This window comes from Aquarana catesbeiana, linkage group LG13, assembly GCF_042186555.1.
Source record: "Aquarana catesbeiana isolate 2022-GZ linkage group LG13, ASM4218655v1, whole genome shotgun sequence".
In the NCBI taxonomy this organism is placed as follows: Eukaryota; Metazoa; Chordata; class Amphibia; order Anura; family Ranidae; genus Aquarana; species Aquarana catesbeiana.
Window position 1 is genome coordinate 4,666,866 of NC_133336.1, and position 26,167 is coordinate 4,693,032.

Below are 26,167 nucleotides of genomic sequence, written 5' to 3' on the forward strand. Positions count from 1 at the left end.
ACTACTGATCCCTGTACTCTGCATTACTTACTACTGATCCCTGTACTCTGCATTACTTACTACTGATCCCTGAACTCTGCATTACTTACTACTGATCCCTGTACTCTGCATTACTTACTACTGATCCCTGTACTCTGCATTACTTACTACTGATCCCTGTACTCTGCATTACTTACTACTGATTTCTGAACTTTGTATTACTTTGTATTGAGCTCTTGCTCTGTTATCTGTTTGCTTTCCTCCATGTAGTTGGGCTCCTCTGGCTGGTAACTGTCAGCGCTGTGTTTGCTGTGTTTGTTGTTGCTCTGCATTCCTCTAGCAGTGAGCGGGTGCTGGGTGTGACTGTCATTCAGCCTTTGAACCTGGGCTGGGTGATGGTAGAAAAGCTTCCTCTTCCTGGGAGGATCCCTTTCTCTCTCTCTCTCTCTCTCTCTCCTCTCAGAGCCCCTCGCTGCACTGAAGACCACAAATCTGCGCTAGAGGTACGTCTAACCGTCTACGCCAATGGCGGCCGCCGCCGAGAAACTTCACCGGGACTTCTTCCCCGTCTAATAATGTCTCCATTCCATGTGTCTGGAGATCCCGGCAAATACTTCCCACCAACTTGTCAGACACACCGGGTCTTCATTCCCCACCGTGGGACTTCCCCTGTCCGGGTCCTTTAAACTCTGACCCCCCCCCCCTTGTCCCCCCCATTGTGTCTCCATAACAATTAATGTCATTTTATATGTAATACAAAGGGGTTAAAGCACAGAGAGCAGGAACCTGGAGCAACTTCAGCCATCCCAGACCTTTATTGTGTGTGTGTGTGTGTGTGTATATATATTTATTGTATGTATATGTGTGAAAATATATACAGTATCTCACAAAAGTAAGTACACCCCTCAGTGACATTTGTGTAAATCTTTTCTTCTATCTTTTCATGTGACAACACTGAAGAAATGACACTTGTCTACAATGTAAAGTAGTGAGTGTACAGCTTGTATAACAGTGTAAATTTACTGTCCCCTCAAAATAACTCAACACACAGCCATTAATGTCTAAACCGCTGGCAACAAAAGTCAGTACACCCCTAAGCTGTACACAGTAGTACAGTAGACATTAATGGCTGTGTGTTGAGTTATTTTGAGGGGACAGCAAATTTACACTGTTATACAAGCTGTACACTCACTACTTTACATTGTAGACAAGTGTCATTTCTTCAGTGTTGTCACATGAAAAGATAGAGGGAAAGATTTACAAACATGTGACTGAGGGGTGTACTTACTTTTTTGAGATACTGTGTGCAAATATATAATTGTGTGTGTAATTAATGTATACATATTTATTAATTATATACATACACACACACACACACACACACACACACACACACACACACACACACACACTATATCATTCATATAGTATTCAGACCCCCTTCTCTTTTTTCCATGTTATGTTGCAGCCCGATGATACTTCAGTTGTTTACATTCATTATTTTTTTTTTTTTTTTTTTTACACTTCTCTCCCCATAATGACAAAGTGACAACAGAATTTTTAGAAATGTTCGTGATTTTTATTTAAAAAGGCAAAACCTAAAATCTCACCTTGGCAGACTTATTCGGACATTTTGTAACAGGTGCCTCTCGTTTGATGATTGCTGAGTTTGTGTGTGTATGTATATATATATATATATATCCTCTAAGGAGCAGGGCCCTCTGATTCCTACTGTATTAAAGTGTATTGTATTTGTACTGTCTACTCTTAAAGGGGTTGTAAAGGTAAAAATTTTTTCACCTTAATGCATTCTATGCATTAAGGTGAAAAAACTTTTGACAGTACCGCCGCCCCCAGGCCCCCCGTTTTACTTACCTGACGCCTCGAATCTTCGCTCCTCGTCCTCGTCAGCTTCATTGCAGCTCAGCCTGGTCGCTGATTGGCTGCAGTGGATGGATTGAAAGCAGCGCAGCCATTGGCTCGCGCTGCTGTCAATCACATCCGATGACGCGGCGCGCCGGGGGGCGGGGCCGAGTGATACAGCGAGCGGCTATAGCCGCCGGCTGTATCACGGGAGCGCGCCCGCAAGCACTCACCACCGTGCGAGGGAGCTCGCATGAAGGTGGTAAATGCTTGCGGGGAGGAGCTGAAACAGCCGCCGAGGGACCCCAGAAGACCAGGTTCGGGGCCACTCTGTGCAGAACGAGCTGCACAGTGAAGGTAAGTATAACATGTTTGTTATTTAAAAAAAAAAAAAAAAAACATCTTTACAACCCCTTTAAGTTGTAAAGCGCTACGTAAACTGTTGGCGCTATATAAATACTGTACAATAATAATAAAATCTATATATATATATATATACACACACACACACACACACACACACACACACACACACACACACACACACACACACACGTATATATGTATGTGTTTGTGTGTATATATATATATATATATATATAGATCTCAAAAACAAGGATGAGATTTCTGTATGATGCAATAATTTTATGCCAAAATTCCTTTTTAAATGAAATGATTTCATCACCCGGAGATCTCATCCTTGTCTTTTCTGTTTTATATTGGTGGATAATTTGGGATTGCGCTGTTGCTGTGATCTCTGTGCCCTCCCTTATCTATAGCACTGCAGGCGTGACTCACTCTACTTTATTATGTGTATATAATATACATATTTTATGTGTGTGTATGTATATTATGGGAGTTGATTTACTAAAGGCAAATATACTGTGCACTTGGAAGTATAGTTGCTCTAGATCTGAGGGGGACATGCAAGGGGAAAAAAAAAATGGCATTACTTGAACATGATTGGATGATAGAAATCAGCAGAACTTCTTCCCCCCTCAGATCTACAACAACTGCACTTAAGGGCCCATTCACACCTGAGCGGTTTTTATGAGCTGAAAACTCTCATCTCTAGGGCCCCTTTCACACTGGGGCATTGGGTGCATCGGCGGTAAAGCGCCGCTATTTTTAGCGGCACTTTACCGTCTATTTAGCAATGCTATTCGCCCACTAGCAGGGCGCTTTTACCCCCCGCGCTAGCAGCCGAGAAAGGGTTAAAACCACCGCAAAGCGCTGCTGCAGCAGCAGTATAGCCACGCTGCCCCATTGATTTCGATGGGCAGGAGCGGTGTGTGCTCCGATGCTGCTAGCAGGAATTTTTTTTTTTTTTTTTAGCGTCCTGCCAGCGCACCGCTCCAGTGTGAATGCCTTCGGGGCTTTCACATTGGAGAGACAGGAGCGGCTCTTTCGGGGTGCTTTGCAGGCCCTATTTTTAGCGCTGTAGCGCCTGCAAAGCGCCCCAGTGTGAAAGGGGTCTTAAGTTCCAAAACGCCCAACAAGCAAAATCCTATTCATTTCAATGGCCCCCGTTCACATCTGAGCGTTCTGTCGCCTGAAGCTCATAAAAGTTCAGGAGTTTCATTTTAGGAAGTTTGCAGGCGTTTTGCTGCTTTTTTTTTTTTACATTGGTGACCTTTCGAAAAAATGCTGCAAACACCTGAACAAAAACGACTGAAACCGATACACTCAGGTGTGAATGCAGCCTTATTGTGCAGTAAATCAACCTCCGTGTGGGTCTTCAAAGCATAGAGAGCACCCCCCCCCCCCCCCCCCTTCTAACAGCCAATCTGAATCCATCTAGTGCTGCTGTGATTTCAGTAAAGTGAAGTCTGATTGGTTGCTGAGAGCGATTGCGCTTTGCTGCTGGAGCTGTTTATTAAGGTTTTACTTTGTTAAGCACTGCGCAGACTGTTTGGTATTATTTAAATCCCATATCAATAATAATAATAATGTTGATAATATAAGGGTGTGAAGAGGAGTTTTACAGCTGTAAAAACACTCTAACTGTGAAAAATGCAAAACAATCTCAATTCTGCCTTTTATGAGCGTTTTTGAACCATAAGCTTTTGTAGGGTTATAGTTTTGCTAAAAAAAAAAAATATTTTTTTTTTAATAATATAATATTATTTATTAATCCTGTATTAGAATAATAATAATAATAGTATTAATAATAAACCCCCTTGCCTCTCACCTATTAGGGCCCTTTCACGCCGAGGCGGTTTGCAGGTGCTATTGCGCTAATAATAGCGCCTGCAAACGACCCGAAAGTGCCGCTGCTGTCTCTCCAGTGTGAAAGCCCTTGGGGCTTTCACACTGGAGCGATGCGCTGGCAGGATGGGAAAAAAAGTCCTGCTAGCAGCATCTTCGGAGCGGTGAAGGAGCGGAGCGTATACCGCTGCTTTACCGCTCCTGCCCATTGAAATCTATTGGACAGCGCGGCTAAACCGCCAGCAAAGCGCCTCAGTAGAGGCGCTTTGCGGTGGTTTTTAACCCTTTCTCGGCCGCTAGCGGGGGTAAAACCGCCCCGCTAGTGGCCGCATACTGACGGTAAAGCGGCGCTTACAATAGCGGCGCTTTACCGCCGACCCTGCCCCAGTGTGAAAGGGCCCTAAATGAGCACACGTACACCTGACTGTTAGGGTTTAACATGCGCAGCCGGGGGGGGGGGGGGGGTGTTGGGTGGTTGATCTAAAGTTTTACTGCCCTTTGACCACCCTCCTTAAAGAGAAACTTCAGTTCTTTGGTTTTTGCCCCGCAGTCTTTACTATTCTTGCGCATGCGCAGATGTGCCGAAGGACTCTGCCTGGCTTTTAGGGTTCCAAGCAAAGCCCTGTGGTACACCTGCCCATGTGCAGACATGGCAAGGTGCGGTGTTTTAATTTCTGCTCTGTCTTCACGCTGGGATCTGTAGTGCACATGTGCAGGATCTAGCCTAGGCGAGAAAGATGGACGTGTTGAATTACAGTACAAAAATGCTACAATGTTAAGAAAAAAAAATTGTTCTTTTCTTCTATCTTTTGTTGTGACAACACTGAAGAAATGACACTTGGCTACAATGTAAAGTAGTGAGTGTACAGCTTGTATAACAGTGTAAATTTGCTGTCCCCTCAAAATAACTCAACACACAGCCATTAATGTCTAAACCGCTGGCAACAAAAGTCAGTACACCCCTAAGCTGTACACTCACTACTTTACATTGTAGCAAAGTGTCATTTCTTTAGTGTTGTCACATGAAAAGATAGAAGAAAAGATTTACAAAAACATGACTGAGGGGTTTACTTACTTTTTTTAGATACTGTGTGCAAATATATAAGTGTGTGTGTGTGTGTAATTAATAAATAAATATATATATTAATACACACACTATCTCATTCATAAAGTATTCAAACCCCCTTTGCTTTTTTCCATGTAATGTTGCAGGCTGATGATACTTCAGTTGTTTACATTCCTTTTTTTTTTTTTTTTTTTTTTTTTTTTTTTTTACACTCCTCTCCCCATAATGACAAAGTGACAACAGAATTTTTAGAAATGTCCGTGATTTTTATTTAAAAAGGAAAACCTGAAATCTCACCTTGGCAGACGTATTCAGACATCTTGTAACAGGTGCCTCTCGTTTGATGATTGCTGAGTTGTTTATTGATTGGAGTACACCTGTGATAAATTAAATTGATTGGACGTGATTTGGAAAGTCACACACCTCTCTCTATATAAAAGGCCTCACAGCTGAACATGCATCCTGTATCAGAGAAAAAGCCACAAAAACTGCCTGCAGAGCTCAGAGACAGGAATACTACAAGGCGTAGATCTGGGGAAGGCTACAAAAATGTTCTACTGCACTGATGGTTCCCATGAGCACAGTGGTCACCTTACTTCTCAGATGGAAGAAGTTTGGCCACAACCAGGACTCTTCCAAAAGCTGGTCACCGGTCCAAACTGAGCAATCGGGGGGAGGAGGGGGCGCTTGGTAAGAGAGGTGACCAAGAACCCGATGGTTACTCTGAATGAGCTCCAGAGATCCTGTGTGGAGATGGGACAAAGTTCCAGAAGGACAACCATCACTGCAGCCCTCCACCGATCTGGGCTTTAAGGAAGAGTGACTGGACAGAAGCCTCTCCTCCAGTGCAAGATATATGAAAGCCCACTTGGAGTTTCCAAAAAAGCACCTGAAGGACTCAGACTGAGAGGAAGAAGATTCTCTGGTCTGATGAAACCAAGATTGAACAGTTTGGCCTCAGTTCTAAATATAATATCTGGAGGAAACCAGGCACCGCTTATCACTTGTCCAACAAGATCCCAACTGTAAAGCATGGTGGTGGCAGCATCATACTGTGGGGTGGGACTGGTCAGGGTTGAGGGAAAGCTTAATGGAGCGAAGCACCGAGATCTCCTCAAAGAAAACCTGTCCCACAGCTCAGGATCTCTGACTGGGCTGAAGTTTCACCTTCCAACATGACAACCATCATAAGCACACAATCAGGACAACACAGGAGTGGCTACGGGACAACTCTGTGAATGTCCTTGAGTGGCCCAGACTTGAACCCGATTGAACATCTCTGGCGAGATCTGAAACTGGCTGAGCACCGACCCTCCCCATCCAACCTCACTAAGAAGAATGGCTGAACCCCCCCCCCCCCCAATTCCAGGTGTGCAAAGCTTGTGGTGTCGTCCCCAAATAGAGTCCAGGCTGGAATTGCTGCCAAAGGGGCTTCTACAAAGTACTGAGGAAAAGGGTCTGAATACTTGAGGCCAAACAGACGAGTCAAAAGCCGAACGTTCTGTCAATCGAAAAAAAACTCAAAAATGGCGCATAGGATTAAGCCGTCATTTGTTTAGTTTTTCTAAACAAAATCCAGCATGTTGGGTCAGGCACTATGGATTTTGCGGCATGAAAATCGCTTGTCGCAGCTGGCACACTGACGCCAAAAAAAAACCCAAAACGAACGACCAAGAATTTTTTCCTTCGATTTCCGACTCGTCTCTGCTTAAGTACTGTGATACTACCGTGTGTGGGGTTTTTTTTTTTTTTTTCATTCTCGGATATTTCTACAATTCTGTTTTTTCACTTTGACATTATGGGGTGCGGAGTGTAGATTAACCCCTTCATTACCGCACTATAGCCGACAGATGGCTACAGCATGGCTCTCTCATTCTGGGGGGACGTGCCCCCCTCCCCCCTCACCAGGTGCCCCCTGGGGCGCACATACGGCACGCTCTACGATCGCTGATCAGATTGTGGTAAAGGACCAATCACAGCGGGCCCTTTACCATGTGATCAGTCAGCACTTCACCTGCGGGCCAAAGCCGCCCCCCCACCACACCCCTCCCTGTAAATTGTGGTGCTCAGGGCTTCTCTCCTGCAGACAGGGCTGTAGGGGCAGGGGAGGGGGGGAACATGGCAGCGCTGCGGGGGATGAGGGGTACACAGGAGCCCGGTACCCTCTTTTTGGCTCTTCTAAGCCTGCTAGACATAGTTTAAAGGTGTATTATGATGTAAGCCATGGGTGCTCAACTTGTGGCCCTCCAGCTGTTACGGAACTACAGTTCCCATCATGCCTCTGTGTTTTGGAGTCGTAACTTGTAATCGTCAGCAGCTTGCAATGCCTCATGGGACTTGTAGTTCTTTAACAGCTGGGGGGGGGCCCACAGGTTGAGCACCCATGGGCCGTAAAGCCCTTCCTGCCCAGGCACGGCATCCCTTTACCACGGTTTTTACGCCCCAGGGGGCAGGAAGGACTGGCTGGTCACTATGATTGGCTGTCATATGATGGGTGAGCATCATTAGTAGAGACCAGGAGCCATCTTTTGACAGCTCGGTCATAGTGCTGGGCGTGCGCAGAGAGAGGGGCGTCAGTACAGAAAGCATGGGCGCATACATGCGCTGTGTGGATGGTTAAGCTCCACCCTCTTTGCCACACCACACATGCGTTACATGGGGGGAGGGGCGGCAAGAGGTTAAAAAATGTTAAGGCGACTCTGCACATAAATGTGCCAGGACTGCGCCTCCCGAACCCATGGTGGCGGTGAACCCGAACCTTCCCCCGTATTGGGGACTGACCGCTCACACGTGGGGGGTGGGGATCCTCAGCACTGTGTAAGCTCTGGGCAGGGAGGGAGTAAAAGTAAACTGAGGACTGGGCAGTGAAGAGTACCTGTCACCCGATCGTTCTGACTGCGTAAAGCCGGTTCACTCCAACAAAAAAAAGTACGTGTGAGCAGAAAATCCCCACCCAACCCGAGCAACTGGAAAATCTGGTTCCCTGTGTCGGTTCACTTCTATCTCTCCTACAACCCAACATCTATGGAGAAATCTGTTCAACTTCTGTTCGGCGGCAGAATAAACTCTGTGGGGGACCCTAGCCCTGCGAAAACCCTGGGGTCCCCCCCCTCGCAGGTTTCTGGAGGTTTTTTCATGTGCGCCCTCTAGTGGGATGACATTGAACTAAATGGTGCCGGTGTCCTGTCAGAAAGCCGCTACCCATCAGAAAATGCAACTGAGGTGACGTTCAGTTGCGACCATCTTGGTACACCCCGCACTAAGCCTACAGTCAGAAGGCAGCAAGGGGACATCTTTGTACACCCACCGAAATGTTACATTTCACACTTTTTTTTTTTTTTATCAGTAAACTGATCGTGAAATAGAGTATTTTGAAATCAGTGACACGGTTTTGTTGAATTTTTAAGAGGGGAGCCCGCTGATCTCACAGGTTGGCTGATCTGACAGAACACCGCTGATTTTAAAATTCAACATCAAAACAGTCAGATTTCAAAATCCTGTATTTTATGATAAAAACTCAGCTTACTGGTAAAAATAAGTGTGAACGGCAAGACTCCGGTGGGTGTAACAAGATGTCCGCTTCGCGACTTCAGACTGTAGGCTTATGGCAGGAATGCACGATAAGAAAATAGGGTGAAAATTTCCGTTCTGCGAACGATCGGCCGATTTTATTTATTTCTACTCGTTGATGCCCAGCAAGTATTACCCGATATCGATGTTGTGAATGAAAACAAAGACCGATTTGGAATCGCGCTGTATCGTTTGCGAATGAACGATAGTCTATTGGTTGGTTGTGCAGGTCGTCCGTAAAACATCTCTTGAACATTATCGCGCATGAGCGGAACTAGTAGACGACCCCCACTTGTACGTGAGACGTCAACACGACGTATCAAAACAGTTTTTTTTTTTTTTTTTTTTTTTTTTATTTGGTTAATGTTGGCGACGGGTCAATTTTCTAACCGTGTATGCTTTAAAGCGGAGTTACACCCGTGTTTTTTCTTTTTTTTTTTTTTTTTTTTTTTTTTTTTTTTTCGTTTATTAAATATCAGCAGCTACAAAAAAAGTGTAGCTGCTGACTTTTTTTAATAATTGGACACTCGCCTGTCCCACGGTCCAGCGATGCGGCCGCCCGGAGCCTCGCTCCTCTCCGCGGCGTTGTTTTTATGTATTGATAAAATTTGTACTTTTTAACACATTTTTCCCATTTTGATTTAATATGCACCCAAAAAATCCCACAAATCTCCTCCAATATACAAATACAATGTACTAATGGCACTGGCTGGGAAGGGCTTAACCGTGTGCCTAACCAATGTAAGGTGTGCTGCTTTTACTTACTGATCTGTTTTTTGTTTTTTTTTTTTGTTTTTGTTTTTTTTTCCTGAATGAAGAGTTGATTTCAGGGAGAAGACAGAGAGATCGCTGTCTGTGTACAGAGTCTGTTTGTAAACTCACAACATCTCTGCTGTGATTGGCCACAGCCGAACAGCAGGTGTACAGCCAATAATCATTTGGCTGTAACCTGCTGACAAACCCGTGCTGTGTCCAATCACAGCAGGGGTCGTGCACACCGCTAAAAAAAACAGGAAGTACCTAAATGTGCCGCCCTGTGAGCAGGGACTATCAAACTTTAATATTATTTTGATCCATGGTCGTGGGGCCCATGAATGGTATGGGGGGGGATGGTGCCTGCTCTGCCTATTTGGTAATCCGGCTCCTTATGGGGAGAGCGCCACGCTTTACAAAACTCTTCTGATGTTTCCTATCATTACTAACAGGGAATACCCCCCCCCCCCGAAAAAAAATATAAATTGGGGTTCAGTCCAGGAGAGGAGCCGGTACACCTCCTTCATCAGTCACCTCCTGGTAAAGTGTATGTATAGTGTTGGCTGGAGGAAGGATAAGGGCCTCTGTCTAGTTTTTACTGCTCCTGTGACAGACAGGGGGCTCTTGCTGTCTGTGTGGAAGCAGTGGTCTCTCTGCAGAGTATCAACTGCCTGTTTTTTATGCCCCCCCCCCGGCTGCAAGTGTGACAGGAGCCTAGATGTGTACAGAGGGCTGTGATTGTTTCCCTGGAATGGAATGCTCTCGGCACGCTTGTTGCTTTCGGCACAGGAACAGGTTCGTCTCCTTCTGTATCTGACAGTTTTATGAGACCTCCGCCTCCGTTTTTATAGTAAATAGAGGCGAGGACTGAGCCAGATTATTCCGCAATCGTCCCTGTGCCTGCCGGGCACTGCCTGTTCACCGATGGCAGCGATCGCCCCCGTCCTGGAGATGATCGGGCGATTACATTGCTTGTGTCTGTACCCGCTCTTGTAGAATCCAATGTATCCCAAAGGGAAGTTCCATGCAGTGCAAGAGGCTGTAATAAAAGAGGACCTGTCAGCAACCCGCATGTCTGCCTGAAAACATTCCCAACGTGTCCCAATATACAGCAACAGGATCATTCTTCAAAATGGCCCCACGTGTTTCGTCCCTGAGCTCCACTTGGTGGCATTGCCTAGGCTGAGATGATGTTGTCCGGTCTGCTGCAGGCAGGAGGAAGCATTTCCTCAGTCTCCCCTCCCCCAGTGATCAGACTGTGCATTTGTAACAAGTCACAAGGTCAGAGGCGGCAGCAGGGGCTGATCTGTGTCAGACATTTGTGAACGCTGCAAAGAACTGCAGAGACCAGGATTTACATGACTGTGTCATCTTTGAGCTGCACATCATTCACCAATAATTTAGTGTGTATTTGATATTTTAGGAGGGGGGGTGGGACTTAAGCTGGTTTGAAGATTGTTTATACCTCCTGCATTCTGTATAATGACCTTGCTGTGCCCATTATGAGGGGTTCCCACCATCCCTGTGCTTAGTTCCCGGGTCTGTACACCCGCTGTGCCCATTATGAGGGGTTCTCACCATCCCTGTGCTGAGTTCCCGGGTCTGTACCCCCGCTGTGCCCATTATGAGGGGTTCCCACCATCCCTGTGCTGAGTTCCCGGGTCTGTACACCCGCTGTGCCCATTATGAGGGGTTCCCACCATCCCTGTGCTGAGTTCCCGGGTCTGTACACCCGCTGTGCCCATTATGAGGGGTTCCCATCATCCCTGTGCTGAGTTCCCGGGTCTGTACACCCGCTGTGCCCATTATGAGGGGTTCTCACCATCCCTGTGCTGAGTTCTCAGGTCTGTACACCCGCTGTGCCCATTATGAGGGGTTCCCACCATCCCTGTGCTGAGTTCCCGGGTCTGTACACCCGCTGTGCCCATTATGAGGGGTTCTCACCATCCCTGTGCTGAGTTCCCGGGTCTGTACACCCGCTGTGCCCATTATGAGGGGTTCCCACCATCCCTGTGCTGAGTTCCCGGGTCTGTACACCCGCTGTGCCCATTATGAGGGGTTCCCACCATCCCTGTGCTGAGTTCCCGGGTCTGTACACCCGCTGTGCCCGTTATGAGGGGTTCTCACCATCCCTGTGCTGAGTTCCCGGGTCTGTACACCCGCTGTGCCCATTATGAGGGGTTCTCACCATCCCTGTGCTGAGTTCCTGGGTCTGTACACCCGCTGTGCCCATTATGAGGGGTTCCCACCCTCCCTGTGCTGAGTTCCCGGGTCTGTACACCCGCTGTGCCCATTATGAGGGGTTCCCACCATCCCTGTGCTGAGTTCCCAGGTCTGTACACCTGGATGTGCCCATTATGTCATCTATTTACTTTCTGATGTCTCTTTATTTTGTATTGAAATTTGCATACAAACAATAACCAACAAAATGTTTCTCTTTTTTTCTCTTTCAGTACAATGTCTGGAGAGGATGAATTCTCGGTAAGTTTTGTGACTGTATCCAATGTTTACAGAGTGCAATATCTCACTGAAATTTACACAAAAAGCGAATGAGAGCAGTGTCCCCTCCCCCTCCCTTGATATGGCTCCCTATTGGGTTTCTAAATGTCTGAAAGGAAGCACCTTCTGCTCTGCTGTCTTTAGGAAAGCCCATAGTGCTCTGGGAATCCTTTGTCGTGGGTGTTGCCTATATTTAAAGTGTATGTTACCATGAATGCAAAACTTTCAGGACTGCATTGCTCTCTCTGATCATTCAAAATTGGGCTCCTTTTTTATTGATACATTGTATTGATTCCACACTAATTGCCCGGTGATCCTGCCAGTCCCTGTGCTTTCCTGTAGGTATCTGACCACGCCAAACACGGAAACAAATCTTGTTTGCGTGGTCAGGGTGCAACCGCGCAACTGCCAATCAGGCAGGACGTTGTGTCAATGCACAGTGTGCCCCCGGGTTTCACCACCCCCCCCCCCCCCCCCCCCCCAGCTCTGCTCAGCATGGATTGGCCAGATGCTTTTTTTTTTTTTTTTTTTTTTTTTTTTTTTTTTTTTTTTTCTAACCACGCCCCCTGCCGTGCAATAGACGGATCTTATTGGAACTCTTGCTCATCCCTACTGAGCTTGATTAATGGCCCGCTCGGTGATAGCTGCTGATATTCTGATTCCAGGAGTCTTGAAGGCCTCATTCACATGGGTGGCAGCCTCTACTGCCCTCTGTAAAGTGATCCAGGTGATTCTGCCCCCTACTGCTTGATTTTATATTGTAATTCTACGCTGCAACCAGGTGCAGTCCCATTGACCCCAGTGGGTGAGTTTGACAGGTGCTGCCAACTGTCAGACTTGGCAAGTCGAGTTAAATCTACAAAGCATTGTGACCTTGGCATGTATACCACCTCCCCGGGTGCCACGGTTGGCTTTAGATGGGCGGGGTCAGAGGGTGGAAAGAACACGGATCAACCAGTTTGTCTTGCTTGCTCCGATGTGAAAGAGGCCTTCTATGACTACAAATGATTCCCTCTATCAGTCCTACAAACTTGCCAGAGCCCTGAGGAATGGGGAACTGAGCCCTTGAAACGTGTCAGCTGCTTTACATGAACAAATATTATCAGGGCCGTGGATAAGGGGGTACCCACTGGTCCTCCTGTGCAGGGCCCGGGCCAGCAGATGGGTGAATCGGATGTGGGCAGGGAGAGTGGGCAATTACTGGAACCGATCCCCCTGTATGGCTCTCTGCAGCAGCTGAAATCTGGCTTCTTCTCTCCCTCCCCACTGGCTTTCAGCCACTGCAGAGAGAGCCATACAGGGGATCAGTTCCAGTAATTGCTCCCCCGCGGGGCCAGGACAAGGAGTGGGCATGGGGGGCAGCTGCCCTGGGCACTGAGATTGTGGGGGGCCACAAAAAGATGATATGGGGAAGGATTTGTTTTGGAAGGGGAAATTTGGGGGGGTGTGTAAAGAGTGGTGATGTAGGGGGAATTGTATTGGGTGGGGGGGAAGACTTGTGCTAGGAGGGCAAGTTTTTTTTATTGGTAGATCATTTGTGCTACGATGGGAGAATGTTTGTTTTCTTTTTTTGGTTTTTTTTTTTTGGTTTTTTTTTTTGGGGGGGGGGGGGATTTTTGCTGAAATTGGGGACTTCAGCAGGGGGTGGATTTGTACAGGGAGGAGGGGGGGGGGGTTATTTTTAAAGGTAAGCCTGCAGATTTTTTGTTAATAAAGTTCATACATCCTTGGGGGAGGGGGCGCAGTTTGGTATGTTGGCCCTAGGATCTAGATGACCTAGTCCTGACACTGTTCTGCCACCACACTGACCACCCTCCCTGTGGAACATACGTTACTTTCTGGGTCCCCATCGGAAATGCCACCTTCAATGTTCTTGATTGCCATTGGCACTGATCTGGAATTGAGGGTAAATCTCCTCCAATTTTACAGTTGCCACCAAAATAAGAATGGAGAAGAAATCTTCCCCTAGCTGGACTTCCTGTCTGTGAACAAAAGAGAAGTATGTGAAATTAAATCTCCCCCAGTGGGGAAAGTAACAAGAATCTGGCAGAGACTCTGACACCTCTATAGCTTGTCCACATCTGGGAAAGAAAAAAGCTTTGGTTAGAGTTTTTACATTGTTTGGTGTAACTAACTTTTTTTTTTTTTTTGTCTCACCTATAGTTGGCAGATGCCTTGCCCTTGCCAGATAAAGGTTCCTCCAAAACGCAGACTGTAAGCAACCCTAGAGACCCTCAGCAACCAGGAGCCTGGTCTGGATCCAATCCTTGGGGTTCCACGCCCGGAGCTCCGTCTGCCCCAGGCACCACACCTTATGGACAAGGCCAAGGAGGACCCTATTCTGGAGGTGGAGCTCAGCCTAGCGCACCACCGCAGACCTACCCATCTGGACCCCAGCCAAGTGCCCCATCTGCACCCACTGGGCCTTATCCAGGAGCAGCACCTGGGCAGCAGCCATCTCAACCAAATGTGCCATATCCCTCTGGGCCCTACCCAGGGGCCCCAGCTGGACAGCAACCAAATTCACCTTATCCTTCAGCACCCTATCCAGGGGCTCCAGCTGGGCCAGACGCAAAAGCACCTTATCCTGGAGCCCCATCTGGCCCACAGCAACCAGGAGCCCCATCTGGTCACTATCCAGGAGCCCCATCTGGCCCCTATCCAGGAGCCCCTTCTGGCCAACAGCAACCAGGAGCACCTGGGCAATATCCAGGAGCCCCTTCTGGCCAACAGCAACCAGGAGCACCTGGGCAATATCCAGGCGCCCCTTCTGGCCCACAGCAACCAGGAGCACCTGGGCAATATCCAGGAGCCCCTTCTGGCCCACAGCAACCAGGAGCACCTGGGCAATATCCAGGAGCCCCGACTGGCCCACAGCAACCAGGAGCACCTGGGCAATATCCAGGAGCACCTGGGCAATATCCAGGAGCCCCTTCTGGCCCACAGCAACCAGGAGCACCTGGGCAATATCCAGGAGCCCCTTCTGGCCCACAGCAACCAGGAGCACCTGGGCAATATCCAGGAGCTCCTTCTGGCCCACAGCAACCAGGAGCACCTGGGCAATATCCAGGCGCTCCTTCTGGCCCACAGCAACCAGGAGCACCTGGGCAATATCCTTACCCTTCAGGGCCAATGGGACCCGGTGGGATGCCAGGTTCATATCCTAACCCTTCTGGTCAACCATATCCATCTCCATCTGACCCTTATGGTCAGTCTGGTCATACAGGTCCTTCACCTGGTGGGCCAGGGTGGGCTTGGGGATCCCAGGGTGGGCAGTACCCCTCGCAGCCTAATTTACCATACCCAGGTGCTCCTCCATTTCCAGTCCCTGGCGCTGGTGCTCCATCGTCTGTACCCTGGGGTACAGTGCCATCTGGTCAGTGGGGGCCATCAGCATCATTTCCTGGAGCTCCTGGATCATACCCAAACCGAGGATATCCCTGAAGTTGCTGAATTCCTGGGTCCTGTCCTGAGAGCCCTTGCACCTAGCTTGTGAGTGTACTTTCCTGTTAATTTATTGTATATCTGCATATATACTGTGGTATGGGGGGAGTCACTGTGCAATATAATAATATTGTTGCTGGCCCTAGTTGCAGCTTCTCAATAGAAATAGATCCTTTAAATTGATGGTCATATATGTGAGAGCAATCCCTGTACCTTTTTATAATGTTGAGTAATGAGGTCTCCAGGCAATATCTATCTGGCAAGAGCTTCTCCTGGACATTCTCCATCTGTATAGACCCCTTCCTGGTTCTTCTAGGTCAGTGTTTCTCAACTCTAGTCCGCCAGGCGCCCCAACAGATCATGTTTTTCAGGCTCTCCATTATTTTGCACAAGTGATTTGATCAGTTTCACTGTCTTAGTAATTACCAGCCATTTAATCTGAGGGAAATCCTTAAAACATGACCTGTTGGGGCGCCTTGAGGACTGGAGTTGAGAAACACTGTTCTAGGTAGCCATCTCTCATAGTAGATTTCAGTAACCCTTTCTTTAGAAATACTTCCTCTAGGAAGCCGTCTTCCTGGTTCTTCTAGAGCAGGGGTCTCCAAACTATGGCCCTCCAGTTGTTCAGGAACTACAATTCCCATCATGCCTAGTCATGTCTGTCAATGTCAAAATTTTACAATGCCTCATTGGATGTGTAGTTCTGCAACAGCTGTAGGGCTGTGGTTTGGAGATCCCTGTTCTAGAGAGAGCATTAGTTTGGGTAGCTATCTCCCCATAGTGGATTTCTTGGGCCCTTTCCTTAGAGATGCTCCTTCTGGGTAGACAACTTTCAAAAGATTCCTTAGGCCTCTTTCGGTAGAGATGTTCCATCTGGGTGGCCACTTCTAGTAGATTCCTTGGATGCTTTACTTAAAAAATGCTCTCTAGGTAGCCACCTTCCTGGCTCTTCTAATGAGTCAGTTTGGGCAGTCACCTCCCATAGCAGCTTCCTTTGGCCCATTCCTGAGGGATGTTCCCTCTGGGTAGCCACCTCTCTTAGTAGATATTTGACCCTTTCCTTATAGGTGCTGCAACTGGGTAGCCACCTCTTGTAGTAGATTTTAGAGACTCTTTCCTTTTGAGATGATCTCTCTGGGTGGCAACCTCTCATAGTAGATTCCTTGGACCTCTTCCCCAGAGATCCTCCTTCTGGGTAGCCACCTTCCTGACTTTTCTATAGAGAGATAATCAGTTTGGTAGCCACCTTTTTTAATTCCTCAGGCCCTTTCCTTAGAGATGTTCTATCTGCGTAGCCATTTCCCATCACAGATTCCTTGGGCATTTTCCTTAGAGATTCTCTTTAGGTAGCCACTTCTCATAGTGGATTCTTTAAGCCATTCTCCCCATGGATAACCCCCTCTCATAGTAGATTCCTTAGACCCTTTTCTTTATAGATTATCCCAATGGGTAGCCATGTCTCATTGTAGATTCTGTAGGCTTTTTCCCCTGGCTTTTCTACAGTGTAAGAGTCAGTTTGGGTAGCCACTTCTAATAGTAGGTTTGCTAGACCCTTTGCCTAGAAATGCTCCTCCTAGGTAGCCACCTTAATTGGTTTTTCTATAGACCATCAGTTTGGGAAACCACCTTTTTCCCTTATCGTCTTTCAGGACAGCACATGAGAGAGAGGCTCCACCCACTAGGAAACAGGAAACACAAACTCCACCACATTTTAAAAGGAGGCTCCTCTCCACAGCTCATCAGTTTTTGTGTTTCCTCTGGCAAGGGAACACCTAGTAGGAGCCAGGGTCTCTTATGGTGCTATCCTGAGAGGCCAGGCTGCCTACCCCACCATACCTATCTTTTTCCTCCAGAGAGTCCGATCCTCCCACACCGCGCCACAGGGTTGCTGGTAAGTGGGCTCCTTTTTCCTCTTTCTTTGCTCATGATGAGCTGGACCGTTCCTGGAGCCGCTCCTTAGGCGGCGGCAGCCGTTCACGGGCTTTTTTGAAACCGCGTGTCGGCGTTACTGGCCGCCGCCATCTTGGAAGAGTACAGACTCGACCGGTCGGAAGTGAGGTATCCGACGAGGGGAAGGCACTAGGAACGGGCGCATCATTTCCGATCGGAAGTGGCGCCGAGGAAGAGGGGAGGATTGGTCCTGGTGCCTATGTTCCGGTTCCGGTCGGGCGCAACGGCGTTTTTTTGACTCCGGAACCGACGTTCGTAAGAGCCACCGATCGGTGCAGCACCACTATGGATTCTGTGGCAGCTGCATGTGGGACAGGCACAGGCACCAGCAAGGCCCAGGTAAGAGGCTATAGCGAATATCCTGGTTACTTTGGTGCCCCTCTCACAAATGTTTTTTTTTTTCCCCCTTGGTGGCTGGGGCCTGTCTGGGCACATGGGGTTAACTGTTGTTCCTCCTGTGCACCTGTGGTGAGTCCGTTAGGAGGAAGCTTTGGCTTAATGAATGCTGGTGTTTTTTCTCTTTTGTCATTTTTTTCTGGCAGGCTAAGAGCTCTGAACCAGCCATTAAAAAGAGATGCCCCTCATGTAAAGCAAAGTTACTGGAGGGTTGGAAGAAGACTTTATGCCAAATTTGCATTGACTCCTTAGTCAAGGAAGAGGCTTCTTCTGCGTGCAGCGACATAATCGCATCAGTTAAGAAAGAGCTAGATGCTACTATACAGGCTTTTCGCTCTTCTCTTGTAACACCAGCATTAAGTCAGGCAACTACCTCAGACCCCTCTCAGGACTCACACTTAACCCCAACGGTAGAGGCTGAGGCTGGCCCGACTACCAAAAAGGGGCATTCCCCCTCATACTCTGGAGAAGAGGAGGAGGAAGAGGAAGAGGAAGAGGCAGATGCACCTTCTAGATACAAACTGTCCTTGGAACAAGTAGACAGTCTGTTGAAAGCAATTTATGCAACATTGGGAATGGAAGAAGAAAAGAGAATTATCGCTGCACGATAGAATGTATGAAGGGCTTGGTGAAGCAACAGGTGGCACTTTCCCTGTACATTCGGTAATCTCGGAGATCATTAGGAAAGAATGGGCTGACCCAGAGAGAAAACCCTTTTTGCCAAGAGCTCACAAGAGGCGTTTTCCATTTAATGATAATCCTGAGTCACTTTGGAATAAAGTCCCGAAGTTGGATGCAGCTTTTTCCCAAGTATCTAGATCAACAGATCTGGCATTCGAGGACATGGGTACTTTTGAAGGATCCTATGGATAAGAAGGCGGACCAACAGCTTAAAAAAGCCTGGCAGTCCATTGTAGGGAATCTCAAGCCTGCTATGGCTATGACCTGTGTCTCCAGAAATATAGAGTTCTGGCTGAATCAGCTAAAAGCACATATTATAGCCGATTCACCCAAACAGGAGATTCTAGATTCCTTTCCAACCCTTATAGCAGCTGTAGCATATATTTCTGATGCCTCTGCAGATTCTATAAGAATGTCAGCTAGGTCAGGGGCCCTGACCATTGCAGCCAGGAGAGCGTTATGGTTAAAGACATGGCCTGGGGACGCAGCTTCCAAAAATAAGTCATGCGGAGTGCCATTTTTGGAAAATCAGCTTTTTGGTCCCGATCTAGAATCTATTTTGGATAGAACAGCTGATAAGAAGAAATCCTTTCCTGTTAAAAAGAAAAAGCAGCCAGTTAGGCGGTTTTTTAGACCTCAAAAAAATCAGGAAAAGAGTAACAGGCCCCAAGAAAAAAGAAGGAATTGGGCGGCGCAGAGAGGAAAAGGCAAAGGGAATGTCCTTTTCAATCCTCCTACGCAGGCCAATAAAACACAATGACTTGGTGGTGCCTGTGGGAGGAAGGCTTCAAAAATTCCTTCCTCTCTGGGCAAACATAACAAAAAACCCTTTTGTTTTGGATTTAATAGCCCAGGGTTACAGGATAGAGCTGTTGAACCTTCCTCCAGAGAGGTACTGCGTAACAAATCTGCCAAAAGACACAACAAAAGCCCTAGCCATGAAGAACCTGTTAGGGGATCTGATAAAACAGGGTGTTGTGGTTCAGGTGCCTCCGGAGGAAGATTGCCAAGGGTTCTACTCCCATATTTTTCTGATAAAGAAACCATCAGGAAGCTTTCGGCTCATCCTCAATTTAAAACCGTTAAACAGGTCAGTCCAATACAGGCGATTCCGCATGGACTCCATCTTTTCGGTAAGAAATCTCTTCGTCAGAGGATGCTTTATGGCATCAATCGACTTAAGGGATGCGTACCTGCATGTACCTATAGCTGTTCAGTCCCAGAGATATCTGAGGCTGGCAGTAAATCAGGGGAGGGAGGTTCTGCACTTTCAATTCAGGGCCCTCCCGTTTGGTCTATCTTCCGCCCCTCGAATATTTGCCAAAATTATGGCGGAAGCCCTAGCTCCCCTCCGTCTACAAGGGATTGCGGTTATCCCTTACCTGGACGACCTCCTTTTCTTTGCCCCTTCCAGGGAAAGGTTACAGGAGGATCTGATCAAGGCTCGCAGTCATCTGGAGGCCTTAGGTTGGATTATAAACATCCAAAAATCAAATTTCAATCCAGCACAAAGAGTCCAATTTCTGGGGTATCTGATAGACTCAGTGGATCAAAGGATCTTTCTTCCAGAAGAGAAGAAAGTGAAGGTATTGCAGGCAGTATCCAGCCTTCAGACGAACCTGGAGGTATCAGTCAGAAGGATTATGTCAGTACTAGGAACCTTGACCTCAACCATGCCGGCCATTCAATGGGCCAGACTCCATTTCAGACCCCTTCAGAGTTTTCTCTTAAAGATCTGGGATCACAGTCCAGAAGCTTTAGACTCAAAGGTAAGGCTTCCCACCAGGGTAAAAAGGACCCTTTGGTGGTGGAGAAATCAGGCAGTGCCGTCAAGGGGTTTACTCTGGTCCTTCCCAACAGAGAGAAGGATAACGACAGACGCCAGCAGTTGGGGATGGGGAGCACACTGGGGTCAAGACATAGCTCAGGGAGTTTGGTCCCCAGTGGAAGCAGGAAGGTCATCAAATTGGAGGGAGTTAAAGGCAGTCGCTTTAGCCTTGGTTGCCTTCTCTCCAAACCTTCGGGGGTCCCATGTGCAGATATTGTCAGACAACGCCACCACGGTGGCATACCTGAACAAACAAGGGGGCACAAGTAGCGGGACTCTTCTATTGCTATCTTCAGAGATCCTAGGATGGGCAGAGAGTCATCTACTTTCCCTGTCAGCAGTACATCTCAAGGGCACGCTAAATGGAGTAGCAGATTTCTTGAGCAGACAAAGGATTCAGGAGGCAGAGTGGAGTTTGAATCCAGAAATATTCACTCTAATAACCCAGAAGTGGGGATGCCCGCAGGTGGATCTATTCGCATCAAGAGAAAATGCTCAGCTCCCTCAGTTCTTCTCCCTGCACCGAGACAACGGCCCGATGGGGATAGATGCCCTGGCACATCCTTGGAATTTCCAGCTGGGTTATGCCTTCCCCCCTTTTCAGCTAATTCCTTTAGTATTGAGGAAGATACAAATGGAGAAGGTGTCGGTAATCTTGATCACCCCGTACTGGCCAAAAAGGGCCTGGTTTTCCTCCATTCTACTAATGTCAGTCAAACCATTCTGGCAGCTTCCCCTCAGACAGGACTTACTACTTCAAGGTCCAGTGTATCATCCGGATATAGCAAGACTAAGTCTCACTGCTTGGTATCTGAGGAACAGCTGTTAAAAAACAAGGGTTTGTCAGAGCCTCTAGTATCTACTTTACTGGCTAGTAGAAAGAAGGTGACTAGAGATATCTACGCTAAGGTTTGGAAAGTCTACAACTCCTGGTGTCGCTCGGCAAACCGAAATTTAGAAGACATTGTGTCGGTTCTGGAATTTCTGCAGAAGGGGGTGGACAAAGGGCTGGCAATCAGCACTCTTAAAGTACAAGTGGCTGCCCTAGGAGTATACCTGGATCAACCTATTTCCTCAGTTCCGTTGGTCACGAGATTCTTTAGGTCACTTACTAGATCCAGACCAGTTCCCAATAGACACTTTCCAAAATGGGACTTGACAGTGGTCTTACAAGTACTCACAAAAGATCCTTTTGAACCATTACAGTCAATCTCGTTAAAGAATTTAACTCTAAAGACGATATTCTTAGTTGCAGTTACGACTGCGAGAAGAATTGGAGAACTTCAGGCTCTTTCAGTTAAAGAGCCCTTTATGTCAATTTACCCAGACAGGATTGTGCTTAGAACAGATCCTGCGTTTTTACCAAAAGTGGCATCAGTCCATAATAGGTCGCAGGAAATCATCCTGCCAACTTTTTGTTCAGATCCTTCAGGAAGTAAGGAAGAATTATTTCATAAGTTAGATGTAAGAAGAACTTTATTACATTACTTAGAGAAAACAAGGGACTTCAGGTCTTCGGACTCTTTATTTGTTCTGTTTTCCGGCAACAGAAAAGGAAGGAAAGCTTCAAAGGGATCAATTGCCAGATGGTTAAGAATGGCTATTTCAGAAGCTTATGTCCAGTCGGGGTTGTCTCCTCCTCAGGGAGTACGAGCACATTCTACCAGAGCTCTAGCCACTACATGGGCAGAAAAAGCTGGTGCCACCCCAGACCAAATTTGTAAGGCGGCTACGTGGTCAAGTTATCTTACGCTTGTCCGTCACTACAGATTGGATCTTCTGTCAGCCGGTGATCAGGCATTTGGCAGAAAGGTCCTGCAGGCTGTTGTCCCTCCCTAGTTGGTAAGTCTCGATTATCCTCTCATGTGCTGTCCTGAAAGACGATAAGGGAAAATTCAAGTTAGACTTACCGGTAACTTGTTTTCCAAGAGTCTTTCAGGACAGCAAACTACCCGCCTTTCATGTTTATATATACATATTTATACGTATATGGAAGTGTGTGTGTATATGTATATGTGTGTGTGTGTGTGTGTGTATATGTATGTATGTATATATATATATATATATATATATATATATATATATATATATATATATATATATATATATATATATATATATATATATATATATATATATATATATATATATATATATATATATATATATATATATGCTGTGAATTAACCGTATTATGCTTAAGTGTTCCAGCTTGGGCCGGAGGTACTCTACTACAACTGACGAGCTGTGGAGAGGAGCCTCCTTTTAAAATGTGGTGGAGTTTGTGTTTCCTGTTTCCTAGTGGGTGGAGCCTCTCTCTCATGTGCTGTCCTGAAAGACTCTTGGAAAACAAGTTACCGGTAAGTCTAACTTGAATTTTTTTAATAGTTGGTTCCTCAGGACTTTTTCTGTTAAAGATGTACCATCTGGGTAGCCACCCCCCTTGGGTATTTTCCTTAGACAATCTCTCTTTAGGTAGCCATCTCTCATAGTGGATACTTTAACCCCTTCCTTAGAGGTAGCCGCCTTTCTGTTCCTTTTTTAGGTCCTAGCATAGGCCAGCTCAGATTCTTTGGGCCTGGCACGGATCCTCAGCTGGGGACAGACCTTGAGAAGACAAGATCTCCTCATTGTGAAATCCTCTACAGCAGGGATATGCAATTAGCGGACCTCCAGCTGTTGCAGAACTACAATTCCCATGAGGCATAGCAAGACTCTGACAGCCACAAGCATGACACCCAGAGGCATGATGGGACTTGTAGTTTTGCAACAGCTGGAGGTCCGCTAATTGCATATCCCTGCTCTACAGGATCTTCTAGTAGAATTCTTTGCCGCTTTCCTTAAAAAATGCTCTCTAGGTAGCCACCTTTCTGGCTCTACTAATGAGTCAGTTTGGGCATTCACCTCCCATAGCAGCTTCCTTGGGCCCTTTTCCTTAGGGATGTTCCCTCTGGGTAGCCACCTCTCTTAGTAGATATATTTGTTCTTTTCTGTTCTCCACAGGAAAGGCCTAGGAGGGAAGAACATTCTAGAATAGGGGTCTCCAACCCCTGGTCCGCACAGCAGGGGATGAGCGGCGACCATGGTCCGTACAGGGCTACCACAGACCGCAGTCGCCGCTCATCTTCTGCTGTGCGGCCTTGTTCGTGTATCCTCTCCCGGCCGACAATGTCATCCTATCAGCAGGGCAGGCGGCAGGAGAAGCTGCAGTTCGGAATGTAAAGGGGCACCATTACAGTGCAGTCCCCTTTACATCACAGCCCCCCCCCCCCTTTACATTACAGTGCCTCCTTTACAGAGCAGTCCCTGTTACATTACAGTCCCTATTTCATTAATGTGAAGGGGGAACTGAGGACACTGTGCGATTGCTTTAGGCTTCATTTAGGCTGGCGATTCTGCCCGTGATTCCAGAATTGTGGCGAAATGAAGGACGCGTTTGCAATGCCATTATTTCTTAATGGTACCCCAATCGTTGGAAATTATGACGCTGTCAGCCAAACTAAGCTCCTGCTTCTTTTTGAACAACAAGCTTTGCGGGTTGCGATTTTGCGGCATTGTGTGTTTTCCAATGGTCGGCGGTCAAAGTAGGCTATGTGTACGTGAAGCGTTAAAGGGGGGGAGGGTGTAAAAGGGGGTTGTGGTAAAGGGGGCTGGGGACAGACTTCGTCAACATTCCATACCACCATCTTCTTCTTTTGGGCTGCGTATGCGCAGTGTGTACTCTCCACCGATTACTGGCAGTGATGCAGTAGGTGGAGAATGTGTCGCCAATCGGGTAACAAACAATGATGACTGGCAGTGACGCAGTAGGAGGGGAAAGTCACCAGTCGGGGGATGGGTATTGGTGCTTCTGGTAGGGTGATGTCTCTTCAGGTGAAGGATTTTTGGCTCTGACCTCTTGTTCTGTCTTCCAGATCCCACCCCAATGAAGAACGACTCCTAGAAGCTATAAACGTCTACTAGAAGATGACGGAACAATTTCCTGGGATACGGCCATCTTTAATATTTCACCATGTGACAATATTGTAACATTTTGGAGATATTTGGAGCACCAACTGCTGCCACCCCAGGCCGGATCTTTCTTCTTCTAAAGACACTAGAATGAAAGAAATGTCCTTCTTTCTGAACACACAGGACTTTATTTTGGGAGACCCGTCCTTCACCTTCATATTTATCTGGAGATTAAAGGGTTCAATTTCCAAAATTTGGGAAGGGGGGAAAGAGTGTAATGTATTTGAAAACACAAAGCTTGATTAATCAGAAATAAAAACTGTCTGTGTTGCCCCACAGCTTGAAATTAGCATCAAAAACCTTCACTATATCTGGGGCAGAATATAAAAAAAAGTGACTGTTTGGGTATCTTGGTGATTTAAATATTTACATTTCTTGGGTCTGTAGAACCTTTTTGAGGGACTCTGCGGAGGGGTTTGGTTATTGAATTTCCTAGTTCAAGGCAATCGATACAAAGGGAAATATGTTGGCTGACGCCTCTTTGTCGGTTGCCTGGCTGTCGTGTTGATTTACTAAAACTGGAGAGTGCAAAATCTAGTTTCAGAGCTGCACCAATCAGCTTCCAAGTTTAGTCAAAGCTTAATTGAAGAAGCTGAAGTTTGGCTCGCATGCGCAGCTGCACCAGATTTTGCACTCTCCAGTTTTAGTAAATCTCCCCCACTGACTTTCCACACGTTGAGTTGCTGATCTGGAAATTTGCAGGTCAGGTGTTCCGACTTCGCTCCATGCTCACTGGCTGCATGCTTGTTCCAAATGATTGCGTCTCGGTATTCGAAGTCATAATCAGCCGGTGGCTTCAGAAGGAGCTCAGTGATGTCCACCTCCATACTTCTCTCTGGACTCGTTTCCTTCAAAGTCAACCTGCTTTGAGTTAAAAATGAACCATATGATGTTATAGGACCCCCCCAATTATTGATGGATAATTTCAATAGGGGGCACTATGCATGGCTCCATTTTTCAGAAAGCCAAGCAGGCACACCCGTCAGATCCCACAATACAGAAACATAGTTCTTAGACTGGACTTCTGTCCAACCCAGATGTTGCGTTCTAAAATTGGAGGTAACTTCCATAAGTTACTCACCTCAACAATGTTCATCCCCACACTTCTCTCTGGTCTTGTTTCCTTCAAAGGCCATCTGCTTTGAGTTAAAAAAAAGTAAGTTAATAATGTTATAGGATCCCGTGTCTGGATAATTTCAATGGAGGGCACTATGAACAGCTCGACTGAGCCGAAACTCCTAAAAGACTATGCAGAAACTCCTAAAAGAAAAGCTATAGTTCTTAGGCTTGACTTCTGTCCAACCCAGATGTTACATTCTAAGATTGGGGGGGTCTTGCTAGGTGCCAGAACCTTCTAGACGTTACCCAGTGAGCACTGGGGGAGGGGGATCCTGATGTCCTCAGTTTTTCCACCTTTCCAGGGTCACTTTTCGAAACATTGTCCGGTAAATATCCGTCTTGTAGGGCCCGTCATGCATCACCCAAACCTCAAGGGAACCTTTTATCAAAACCTCCAAATTAAAAATCCAACCCAACATCTGACCAATCACATCAGCTACATTCAATTCTGACCATTTGCTCCTTTTTAAAGCCGAAGTCGGCCCTTTCACTATACAAGGTGCGGCATGTAGGGCTGGGACAAGATCAAGTCCCAGGGCAAATGCCAAATTGCGCCCCCCACCCCTTCATTATGTGTGAGCTTATGAGCAGGAGACGGAAAGAGAGCACAGCCCGCACCTTCTCCCGGCTCTCTCCTCCTCGCTGCTTCCAGCGCTGGGCTGACAGAAGTAGTGATGCCGCTGTCATCACTCCTGTCAGCCTTATAGTAGAAGGAACTTGCAGTGCCCCCCCATCCCTACAATACATGTTGCTCCCAGGGCGGCCGCCTCTTCTGCCTGGCCCGGGGGGTGGGATGCACA

General features: G+C 47.1%; 1 protein-coding gene across 2 annotated transcripts; it reads left to right on the plus strand.

Moving 5' to 3' along the window:
- Positions 1 to 351: 351 nt before the first annotated feature.
- Positions 352 to 24,537, plus strand: MAPK1IP1L (mitogen-activated protein kinase 1 interacting protein 1 like). 2 transcript variants are annotated; one of them, XM_073608717.1, is made up of 4 exons: positions 352 to 482; positions 11,893 to 11,920; positions 14,102 to 15,430; positions 24,152 to 24,537. In XM_073608717.1, the coding sequence occupies exons 2-3, from the start codon at positions 11,897 to 11,899 to the stop codon at positions 15,380 to 15,382; spliced, it is 1,305 nt and encodes a 434-aa protein (XP_073464818.1). In that variant the 5' UTR covers positions 352 to 482; positions 11,893 to 11,896; the 3' UTR covers positions 15,383 to 15,430; positions 24,152 to 24,537. The 2 variants fall into 2 exon arrangements, with proteins under 2 accessions (XP_073464818.1, XP_073464819.1); XM_073608718.1 differs by lacking the exons at positions 352 to 482; positions 11,893 to 11,920 and having other exon boundaries at positions 14,109 to 15,430.
- Positions 24,538 to 26,167: the final 1,630 nt, after the last annotated feature.

Excerpts from the sequence above, each read along its gene's own strand:
- MAPK1IP1L (XM_073608717.1), top strand. The coding sequence starts at position 11,897 with ATGTCTGGAGAGGATGAATTCTCG. Across the intron at positions 11,921-14,101 it reads CTGGAGAGGATGAATTCTCG|TTGGCAGATGCCTTGCCCTT; the intron begins GTAAGTTTTGTG and ends TCTCACCTATAG.